Source organism: Arachis stenosperma, chromosome 2 (assembly GCF_014773155.1).
Source record: "Arachis stenosperma cultivar V10309 chromosome 2, arast.V10309.gnm1.PFL2, whole genome shotgun sequence".
Lineage (NCBI taxonomy): Eukaryota > Viridiplantae > Streptophyta > Magnoliopsida > Fabales > Fabaceae > Arachis > Arachis stenosperma.
Genome location: NC_080378.1, coordinates 30,181,740 through 30,193,761, shown reverse-complemented (window position 1 = coordinate 30,193,761; position 12,022 = coordinate 30,181,740). Strand labels below are relative to the sequence as shown.

At 28.0% G+C, this 12,022-nt stretch overlaps 2 protein-coding genes across 2 annotated transcripts; one reads left to right on the top strand and one right to left on the bottom strand.

Moving 5' to 3' along the window:
- The first annotated feature begins 3,846 nt into the window (after positions 1–3,846).
- On the top strand, positions 3,847–5,516 carry LOC130962272 (uncharacterized). The gene is made up of 2 exons (XM_057888441.1): positions 3,847–4,293; positions 4,936–5,516. Exon 1 carries the CDS (start codon positions 3,847–3,849, stop codon positions 4,267–4,269), a length of 423 nt encoding a protein of 140 aa, XP_057744424.1. The 3' UTR covers positions 4,270–4,293; positions 4,936–5,516.
- Positions 4,872–11,598, bottom strand: LOC130962271 (short-chain dehydrogenase TIC 32 B, chloroplastic-like). Its single transcript, XM_057888440.1, has 8 exons — positions 11,171–11,598; positions 7,419–7,650; positions 7,110–7,189; positions 6,836–6,989; positions 6,662–6,740; positions 5,553–5,637; positions 5,205–5,251; positions 4,872–5,110 (listed from the first exon to the last, which is right to left on the bottom strand). Exons 1-8 carry the CDS (start codon positions 11,289–11,291, stop codon positions 4,937–4,939), a joined length of 972 nt encoding a protein of 323 aa, XP_057744423.1. The 5' UTR covers positions 11,292–11,598; the 3' UTR covers positions 4,872–4,936.
- Positions 11,599–12,022: the final 424 nt, after the last annotated feature.

Below are 12,022 nucleotides of genomic sequence, written 5' to 3'. Positions count from 1 at the left end.
CTAGATCACTCTTAAATAAACAAAATCACAAAATCTACTCAAATACAAAACCTAAAAACGCAAAAATATTTAGGGCAGAAAACTAGAGCATGAGACACGAGTTCTTATAAGCAAAGGCTAAATAAAAATGAAGAGCTCGATGAGAGCTTCACGTGGCCGCAAACGGCTCGTCAATCGGAACTCCGTATCTCAAGTTATGGCCAAATGAAGGAGAAGATGAATAGTGTCATCACCTTCTTCTCCTCTCTTCTCTATTCAACGCCCCACACTCCCATTTAGGGTGAAAATGAGCTGAAAGCTCATTAGTTGTGTATAATGTTGGGTCTTGGGTCCGATTTGGACCCGGTCTAACCCGTCAGCATTTTAGATTCGTTTGGCCCAACTTTGGACCAAAACCTTTAGAATTAATGTCCAGTTTTCAATTCTAAAATATTTTTGTCTTTCAAAAATAATAAATTAAATTTTCAAAATCTTATTTTCCTCAAAACGTGGTACTAGACAGACTAGAGCCGGTATTGCTGACTTAAGCACCGGTACGCATATTTATAAAAAAATTTCACAAAAGATACATTTTTCCACTCAAAAAAATTCATTAAATTCAAATTTCACCTTTATATTTTAAAAAGAACACTTCTATATTTTTGAACCTATTTCAGACAATTAAATTATTATTTTATTAAAGCGTTTGCTCTGATTCTTACATAAGGCGTTGTAAAATTTAACGTTGCTAAAACCCATATTTATTATAGTGATAGTTTTAAAAGAGATGCTCAAAGCACCATTGCGAGTCATGCCTCAGACAAGGCAATCATCTTCAACATTAAGAGAAAAAGAGAAAATATAAATCAATCAAGAGACTCAAATTTCAGTGTTTGAGAGAGCAGAGATTCAGAGCACTACCTCTAGATAGTATGATGGTGAGAGAAGTGCAATGGAGCAACTTAGGATTCCTTCCGGTCTTTGTCTTTGTGATTCGGGATTGCAAGCAGAATCGTGATTTCAGAAATTTTGTGACTTTCTTCGGCAACTCCACAGTGAATTTACTGATCCCACTCAAATTGCATATTCAGAACGGATAGGAGTTATTAGATCCCCTGCTCTTCGACAAAATGATTGTGCGACTGTTCTCAAAACCTAAATGGAATTGATTTAGCGAAACAGATTGGCTGAATGTTAGGTAACAAATGCCAAGTGCAGGAGCTAAAAAACTAGGGATTTGGAGAAATTGAGTTTACATGAGATTAGGGTTTAAATTTAAAAAAAATAGAAATTGAACAATTTTTTTTTTGAAAAAGATGGAGGAAAACACCAAATTCTTTGATAGCTCATGCCTCACGAAAAATTTGGCGGTGGAGAGCGTTTGATTTTGTCACGATAAATGTTGGGTCTATGCCAATTGAGAGAGGTCATATCAACTTTGTCATATATAAGCAAGAACATGGCAAAGTTCCAAACAATTTGGCCATGGAGATACAAGTCGTTGCAAGTCTTAATCACGGTCAGGGAGATCTGCTATTGCTTCTTCTATGTAGGTATCTTCCCGTTGTTAAGTTGCGTTTTTTTGGTAGTACATGCCTACTCTAATACAGAATAAACGACTAGATTACAAAAAAAATAAGAATAAATAACATGTATTGTAAGGTTTATTCGCTAAAAATATTTAAATAAAATACAATTACAAATATGTTATTTATTTTTAGTATTATATATATATATGTGGAAAATGCTAAAAATTATTAAAATTTATTATATTTTATCATCATTTAACTATTAACTTAATTTTTTAGTTTAATTCATTTAGTCTAATAATTCAATAACATACTTTATTTCATATTTTTAAATATTAATAACTAACTAAAAATAAAAAATAATAAATTCTAATAATTTTATATATATATATATATATATATATATATATATATATAAAACTTAGTGTCGAAGTATTGGCCAACCTATTATCTACCTTAAATTAATTGCAAATCTCATTTATTTAAGTTGATACCTGATCATATTGACATAATATCTAACAACTTATAATTAGATGTGAAAACTTAACCTGTTCTACAACAAGGAGGTCGTTGCCTCTTCCCAACCACCCATGTGCTTCCTTCCACGTTGACCAATAATAACATCATGAAGTTGCTCTCTAATGATATCTAACTAATAACTAATCGCAGTACTACACCAAAAGCCGAACCGAAAACCTACACCTCGCAAAATTAAACTTGGTTACCACTTGGCATAACCACCACCAAAGTATCATATTCATGCTAATGCTATTAGCCTATTATATATATGACCTGTGTATACTACCCTACCTTATTTGCATCCCATTCCCCACCAAAACCTCAACAAACAACCTCAACCCTCAAATTAAAAAGTAATTTTCTTTGCACCGGTTCCACGTATTTCGACCAACTCATTTAATAACTCTTTAAACGTGTCAGGATATTATAAGGCTTAATCCTCTCTTTTTTATTTATGAGTTTTTAGACATTATAATTATTTAATTTTTAGTAGTATTAATTTGTGAATACAAACACTTTTTTTAAATTATAATCATTTGTATTGGTTCCTGTATCAACACTTTTTAAAACAAAACAGCAAATTTGTTTGCAAAATGAGTAATCTGCTAGGATTTGAAACTGCAAGAACTTCAATAAAAACCACTGAAAAATAGCAGAGTTAGAAAATCACCTCAATGTTCAAAAAATCATCACAAATTAGCAAGGGGCAATAAACCGTGGCAAAATTTTTTCAAGTAGCGTCGGTTTCATGAAAACTGCCATAACTAAATAATAGGACACAAACTCTGTCATTTTTCTGAACCACCATATCATATTTTGTGGGTTAAAAGTCGCTGCAAACCCCAAAAAAGCCTGCAATTTAGTAAATTTGTTTGCAGTGTATAACTATTCAAATTAAACAATCTAACTAATTTGAGTAAGTCTAATAATTAGTTAATTTGTTTGCTTAAGCAAGTATCCGATGTTTGAATTTCACTTTATGCATGTAGCAAACTTTTAAATGAAATTTTATATCCACAATAAATTAGTCATTGGCCCGTTGAATTTTAGAATATCGTAGACAACCAAAAAATTATTTAAATTAAAGATTAAAATGTACAAACCAATGTTTTGCTGAATTTAAAAAAATTTGCACCGGTAACATAAAATACATACATAATCATAACGAAACTCCAGTTGATTTAAATGGTCATTGTTATTACATCTCTATGATTTTGAGCTTTGCCTAATATATATTACTCAACATTTTTTCCTTATAAGTATAGAGAATTAATTTTTAATTAGTTAATATTAGTATATTTTTTCACAATTATACTTTTTTATAATTATGTTAAGTATAAATTAAAAATTGATCACTAAATCAGTTATCTGTATAAAATATAGATTGAAATATAAAATATACATTAAAAATAAATTAAATAATATATATTTATATATAATTAAGTACAATAGTGTATACATAAAATTTTTATTTTTTATAAAAAAATATTTTTTAAATTTTATTTTTCTGAGGGTTTAGGTTTTAGAATTATGATGCAAGATTTAAAATTTAAAACACTTCATCGATATTTAAAAAATATATACAGAAAAATCTAGTAGTATATTATGATTTTAGTGTCACATCATATAAAACAAAATATATACTATCACTGCCATATATAGAAAATGGGGAAAAAGAGCAGGTGGTCCAAATCCTCATTTAACTACTCTTATCGATCAACCAGCAATATAAATTCAACTACCTCCTATATATTCTTAGAACCCATTAGCATTATATTGTGCATTCCCCACAACAACAATAATAATAATAATAATAATAATGTCCCTTTGGTGGCTCTGTAATCTAATCCGTTTGCAGCAGCTGACAAGAATAATAAGCACATGGGCACCACTACTAATCTATTCAGCCACATGGGTCACCCTACTAACCTTAACTGTGGCAGTGGCTTCTTTGTCCCCTGAAGTGGCTTTTGTCTCTGCCATATCTCCTTCTTCTTCATTCTCCCAAAAGTGCACCAATAATAATAACATCAAACCTATTATTCATAATAATAATGTTGAAGGGTCCACTAACATTAGAGTCCCTTTGGATTTTCCAGGAGACACGCTTTGTTTCCCAGTTGAGCTTTTCTTCAAGTCTAGAATTGATCTCATTGTTCCGCCAATCTTTGCGGCGGTTGTTGTTGCTGCTTCTGCTTTCGTCGTTCTTGCTTTGGGCTTGTGGGAGCATGATCAACATTAATGTTTTTCGATAATTATTCAGCAGGTAAGTCAGTAAAAAAAAAAATTAAAATAATAAAACACTAAAAATGTCAAAATAAACTAATACTTTTTTATCAATATTAACACTTTATTTTTAGAGGAGTGTTGGGGGGTAGTAAATTTTGTGATTTGTAGTTATTAATTAGTCATTATTAATATTTTAATGGTATAAAATTTCAATAGTATGAAATTACTCATTTTTTTTATTGGTTAAGTGCTTACTGATTTTAATAAAAATGGTGGCCCCTAAACTTTCTCTTATTTTTAAATAATTAGACTTTCTCTTATTATTTTTTTTTACTTTTAAATTGTGAAAAGTTATATTACGCGTATTTAGTATTATTTTAGAAAAATGCTTTTAATTTTTTAAAAAGTTAATTGAGAATTTTTAAAAAATAGAAAAATATGATTTTTTCTTTGTCAGAAGAACTCTAAATTGTGGGTACAAAGATAAAAATAGTAATGTACGAGAAACATGGGATTAATTATGACAATTAAGCTTATATAACTTCAGTACTAGTGGGGCATCTCTAGTGCAAATAGGCATAATAATTAATCATAATTTTGACACAACAATGTTCTGTCCGATGTAGGGCAAATGAAGAGACCTAATTATATATAGGATTTATTTATTTATTTATTGTAGATCAAGGTTTGGAAATTGAGTTGATCAACTTGTTGCTGAAGTCCCAGAGTTTTCTTCCTAAGAGTTCGTTTGAGGCAAATGCACTTGGTTGGAATTCATTGCAATCCAGAAAGTACTTCCCACTCACACCTTTCACGCTTGGATGCAGAGCAACGTAGCATGTTGTGGCTGCTCCCTGCACACAACACCAAAATTATTAATTAATTTAGAAAACAAAAAATTATTGTTATCTCTATATTATTTTGGGCAAGTAGTGCACTGGAATTTACCTGTGGAACGCTTTTCCATATGAAAAATGTGAACATCTTCAGAAAATCTGCAACAAAGTTATACTGTTGTCATAGAGAAATAACTTAAGTAAACTACTAATTATTTTGCGGGCGAGAATTAGCAGCTTCTTTTTTAAGATGTGTATTGAAATAATTATGTACTTTAATCAAACTGTGTTTTTCTCTATTTTTGGTTTGGGTAATGTTAGGGAGACAAAAAAAAAAAAAACAGGCAGAACTTTAAGATATGTATTGAAATATTTTACACCTAGCTAGAAATACCATCTTAGACAATGAAATTCTACGCAATATGTATATGTTCATGGACAAGGGAAATTAATGACGTACTCATGAGTAGAGTAGAATGTCTCATAAGAGGAGTCATTATCACTCCGGGGTGCACTGAATTGGCTGTGATGTTCACACCTTCTTCCTGTAAACCAAAGCCACTTTGTCACAAGTGCTTAGTGAGTGAAAAAAAAAATGGGAAGTCATGTGGTCAATGTTGCTGTATCATATGTATGTATCTTTAATGTGATCCATGAGAAGGAAACAACTACCACAGGACGCAACAGGTAATAATAACTCAATGGATTATATGCTCAGAACCAGCAGCCAAAAACAACGTGAAAATGGAAAAGAAGGACAAAGTTTATCTGAACTAGACTTTACAAAAATTACCTATTTAGTAAAATATTTTTAGAATGTCATTCAATTAATTAAATTCATTCCTTTAATTATATATATATATATATATATATATATATATATATATATATATATATAGTGCATTGAGATAAAACTCAATTTTTACCTAAAGTTATGACAATTATTTTTTGTTAGAGGATTAATTAAGTGTTTATTTTTCAATAAAAAATGTTATGTTGATATCTAAAATCAATCGTCATGTATTTGTGTTTTTTTTTTTTGTTTAGGATATTCTTTAACCCGACAGATTAAGGATTAATTTGAACAGAAAAAACGAATTACTTACTTTTAACAGTTAAAACAAACACAATCCTTTCATTCCGAATTCAAGAATTTGGAATAAACCAAACTGATCCAAGTAGGATTCGAACCTATGACCTAACAGTCGACCGCTCTACCACTGAGCTAGAGAGGAACAAATTGATCTCATAAAGTTTAATTTTCATTCTCAACTCATGACCGATATGAGCTCGAAGTTTTATTTAAGGGTCTACCGTAAGTCAATAAATTGTTGTATATATAAGGCGAGATTCGAATTCTGACTCTTAATTAAGCGGACGAGTATGTATTTGCGTATAAATTTATGTATTATTTAACTTATTGTGGATATATATTTTATATTTCAATATGTATACAAACATGATTGGACTTTTATTATCACTAGGCCAATGCTGTATCTGTGTTTGTAATGTCTCTAAGATAGATAAAATAAAGAAATTAGAGAAGCATTTAGTAATAAATTAAATGACCTTCAAACGGCGAGAGAGTTCATTTGCGTGCAATATATTAGCTAGCTTGGACTGCCCGTAAGCCCTCTTGTCAGAATAACTGGAAATAAAAATCAAAGAAATATTTATAATAATGTTAAATAAATAAATAAAGCTATGCATATGCAGCAAAGCAGTAAAATAATGAAGTCATACCCAGCTTCATCGTTAAGGTTATCAAATCGAATCCCCTCTTCGTAAGTATAGGTATGAGCAATTGATGACAGATTTATAATCCTTCCTTCAATTCCACTTGCTTTTGCGCTTTGTTTCATTTTCTCAAGAAGAAGATTTGTTAAGAGGAAATGCCCTGTTAAGAGACTAGCAATTAGACTTGCAAATTTGTAACAAAATAATGTCAAATTTTTTATATATTAATTCGTTGATTACTATAATTAAAAAAAAACATTTATCGGCTATTAATTATTACCAAGATGGTTTGTTGCGAACTGCATCTCAATCCCATCCTCTGAACACTGGTAGGGGCAGAACATGACTCCAGCATTGTTTCTGAAAACCATAGGTCTATTTACATTAGTCCTAATTATTGGTTCTCAATTCTTTCCGACGAAGGAAAAAGGTTGAAAAATTTGGCTTTGTCCAATAATTTTGTTAGAGACAACTAACAAAACTAATGAATGATGCCAAATTCTTGCAATCTTTTTAAGGAATTTAAACCGAACAAGCACCGAATCGAAGTGAGAAAAGTGAGAGTGTAGGAAAGGGTTAAGGAAAAAACATTAAGATGTTGAGGGGAAGATCACGAGCGAGGAAATTTTCTGCAAAAGATCTAACAGAATTGACAGAGGTAAGGTCAAGTTTCATTATTTCCACTCTAGCAGACTCATTTTGGTGTAATATGAGTTGTTTTGCTTCCTTTGCGGACTCCATGTTCCTCGCCGCGATGATGACATGGGCCTTTCGAAGTGCTAGCACTCGCGCCGTCTCCAATCCTATACCGCTCGCTCCTCCTGCATTCGTTCAAAGATTCTTTGAATAATGTTAAGTGTAAATTAAAATCGGTCTCAAAGTTAGTTATTAGTATAAAATACATGTTAGAATATAAATATACATTGAAAATAAATTAAATTTCATATGTATTTATATATAAATACATTAATAATTAATTTTAATGACTAATTTTAATATACAAATAGTATTTTTGAGATTTTTTTACTATTAGATAGAATGTCAAATCTAACTCTAAATCTAATTTTAATTACACTTTTTAACGATTATCAATATAATTTAATTTTGATACAAATGTTTATAATCCGTTTTTGATGGCCATTTTCACTGATAATATAACGTTTAATTATTCTGATAGTCTAATAGTTTTATTAAACTTATAATTAAATTTTTATATCTTTTAATTGAATTTCTACTATTTTTAATTTTGTAAATAGATCATTTTTAGTATAAAAAATATTAAAATTAATTAAATATTTTTTTGTAAATTAAAATTATTTATAATTAAAAATTTAATTAAATCTTTGATTACATATTTTTAAAAAAAATATTTTGTTAATTTTGATTTTTTTAATATAAAAATAACCTAATTATAAAATTAAAAGTAATATAAAAATTTAACTAAAAAAATAAAAATTTAAGTAAAAATTTAATAAAATTATAAAAACTAATAAAATAATTCAATTTTAATATAAACTATGGTTATTGCTGAAGTGATGTTACATAAATGCATTTACAAAATTAAATTATTACTTTATATTCAATGTAACCACTATACTTATAGCCAAATGCAACTTATGGATTGGCATGCCTTGGTAGATAGTAATATTAATTACTCAACTATGCTTCAAGGGAATATTAATAATTGAGGCCTAAAAATTAAATCTTCTAAACAAGAAATCATAATTGGAGTACAATAAACATCATGGATCTCTAGCTATGTGATTATATACAGATCTAGGTTTATGTTTGGAGGCCAAAGAAATTTTGTTACTTCGCATAAAAGCTTTTACTTGTATATTATTTTATGCTGTCTACAAGATTTTTATAATGGCTTGATTGGCCTTTCTCATGTAAGTAGGTAAGACTAGTACCCTGCCCCACACTTAAGTCCAGGTTCTTGCATTATTGAAACTTGATGACTGCATGTTCAGACGACGGAAAAATGTTAATGCATGAATTAGTTGGTCATATGCAGTAAATAGAGTCTTTGTAGCAAAAGTTCGTTACTTTCTCTGCTTTATAATACCATTTTATAAGTTTTTAGAATATTTGTTCTATTTATAAATCTAGATGGTGTTAATTATCTTCTTTGTTTTAAAAAGTTATCTCTTATAATTATGTAAATTTTAAATACATAATTATTCAATTTTCTTTAATTTGTTTTAGCCTAGAGGTGTTTTATTTTGGGATAATTCTTATGAAAAAGAGTTGTGCATTGCCGGAAAAATAATAGAATTGAGTGGATAAAATCATTCTTTATCACATTATATTATTTTAAATAAGTATTTTTTTTAAATGATCGTGTAAAAGTAAAACGTAAATATTTATAGATAGATGGACTAATAACATTAGATCAAACAGAATCTAATAGAATATTTAAAATTATTAATTATATATTAAAATTAATTATTATATATATGTATAAATATATAATTTAATATATATTTTATAATAATAATTAATTTTAATATACATCTAATATTTAATATATATTTTACATTAATAATTAATTTTAATATATATTTAATATAATTATATTATATTATGTTAGGACGGTCAAAGGGATTAACCCAATTTATTTAGGCCCTATTCATTTAAAAATCTGCGAGTTAAATGAGTTAATCTCTTTAAACCTGTTTTATTTATAGTCTATTATTTTTTAGTTCATACCATTTATAATTAATTCGATGGGTTAAACAAACTGATCTATTTATTTTTTTTATTTTATTTTGTAAAAAAATATTTTCATAAAAATATCATTTTTAAGTTAAAAATTCTAAACAAATAATTTTTTTAATTGATAGATCAAATTTTTATGTTAAATTAAAGAAAATATTGACTAAAAATACAAATTTTTAAGAATAATATAAAAAAATAAACAAACCGATTATTTAATCTACGAATTAATTCATTTTACTGTCATTTTTTTAAATTAATCGAATTTAGTCCAAAATTTAAACGAACTTAAGTTTAAAAATAAAATTTATCATTTAAATAAGTAAATCAACTGATCCAATAAACTTAATCTATTTTGACAACCCTAAAATAATAAGTTATTCAATTTTAAAAATTAACTGAGAGAAAAGGGGTGACTGACACTTATAAAGCATTAGATCTAGTCATTCCATTCATTATATTGGAGGTGTTGCACAGGCATGCATTTAGTGTGGTGTGGTATAGCCGTATAGGTTTAACGTCTGTCTTTTTGTTTCGCTTTGATAGCTGTTTTATGTTTGAAGCCCATCTTGATTGTCGAAATTTGTGTTGATTTATTTTATTTAAAACAATAAATATTTTTAAAATTTTGTAAAAAATAATAAAAATAATAAAATTTTATTTTTGTTTCTATTTTTTATAAAATAAAAACCGAAAATAAAATTTGAAATGGAAAATTAAAATGTAAATGAAATAGACCCTTACTTTAAAAATCTGTTTTTTTTAATCATGTTTTTATGTTTTATTTTTTTTCTGTATTTAAATTTTTATAATATGGTAACAAATATTTTTTACTGTTATTTTCTAAAAAAAAATTAAAAATAGAAAATAGGATAAAAAGGAGTTGATAGTTTCTGAAAATAATATTAAAAAGAAGAGCAGTATCAAAAAATGAAAATACAAATGTTTCAAAAATGCAATTATATTTTATTAGTTTGTATTTTAGGAAGAAAAACTTATTGTTAGATATATACCATTGCCTGAATTTGTGGACCATTAGTGTTCCCCCTTACTTAAACAAATCCAAAGCCGTAGACGTCAAATGATGAGAACAAACAACGATGTTCAGAGAATGTGGAAATTTCTCCTAAAGCAAGGTACTAAAGAAAACTAGAAAAGTGTGACCACCATGTTCCCTTTCTTGTGCCTTATGATCATTTACCAAGTCCCATAAACAAAAATAGTTTTATCAACTCTTTCTCTCAAGCTAAGAATGCATACTCATATAGGAACTTTCATATGAAAAACTCCTCCACTAAATTTTAATAATATTATCACAACAGACATATACATATATGACCATTAAAAAAAAGAACCTTGTACATTATTTTTAATTTTGAGATATACAAAATGATGATGAGAATAATAAATAAAAAGAAATTAAAAAATAATATCATGAAAGAATCATACATATATAATATATGCAGGATTTTGACATAAACCAAAGGAGAAAAGAGGAAAATGAACATCAAAGAACAAACACTATATTTGCACCTTATCGTATAAAAAATAGTCCTAAAAAACGCAAAGTGAAAATAAAATAAATAAATTTCTAAAACTGTAAAAAAAAAAAAAAATACTGACCTGTAATAATACAAGTAAGATTACTAGCATCAATTCCTTCGGTAACTTGTTCTGCAGTTGATGCAGATCCAAAACCACTTGGTCCAGGCCTCCCTGTAACCAATGAGAAAATACCAACCATATTGTAGGTATATATCTCTAATCTCTATCACTCGCTCTATATATTTCAATAGCTAGCGCACAAAAAAAGGGATCTTTTGAATAACCAGTCACGTAAGCACGTAATAATAATAGTTTACAAAGTTGTAACCTCAAAAAAAGTTTCCTTTCTTAGATATCATAAAGAGTATGCAAGATTTTATATGTACATGTTTGGGTTAGGAAAGAGTACATAAAATAAATGTGGGGGTGGATGATGGGAAGGGAGAAGGTATAACATGAGGGAAGGAAAGCATGAATATAAATATTTGGGGTTTGGGAGGTTGCAGGTTGTAAATTCCCTTTATTTTTTATAATTTTTTTCATAAAATAGAAAAAGATTTGGTGTATTAAATGCTTGCCGGTGAGGAGCTGTTGACACTTATTATCCTCAACGGCCATTACCATTCAACTATTTTTTTTTTAAATATTTTCAATTCACTTTAATTACCATGCAATGTAAGGAAGACAGGAAGTATTTACTATTTAGACATATACGAGTCATTTATAATTTGTATTTATCAACTCTACTGGTAAATTGAATTAGTACATACATATCTATATAAATTTTGTAAGGTTTATGTTAAATTTGGTCTTTTAGTATACGTGTACGTATGAATAATTTTAATTTCTGTATGTAATCATTTAACTAACATTTTTTTTATGTTCATTTAACTAACATTTGTTATATGTGTACTAAGATTATTTTGATTT

Coding starts and splice junctions, on each gene's coding strand:
- LOC130962271 (XM_057888440.1), bottom strand. CDS start 11,291: ATGGTTGGTATTTTCTCATTGGTTACAGGGAGGCCTGGACCAAGTGGT. Junction 7,190..7,418: donor CTTCCCCTCAACATCTTAAT/GTTTTTTCCTTA, acceptor TATGGTTTTCAG/AAACAATGCTGGAGTCATGT. Junction 5,638..6,661: donor AACTCTCTCGCCGTTTGAAG/GTCATTTAATTT, acceptor TTTGGTTTACAG/GAAGAAGGTGTGAACATCAC.
- LOC130962272 (XM_057888441.1), top strand. CDS start 3,847: ATGTCCCTTTGGTGGCTCTGTAATCTAATCCGTTTGCAGCAGCTGACA.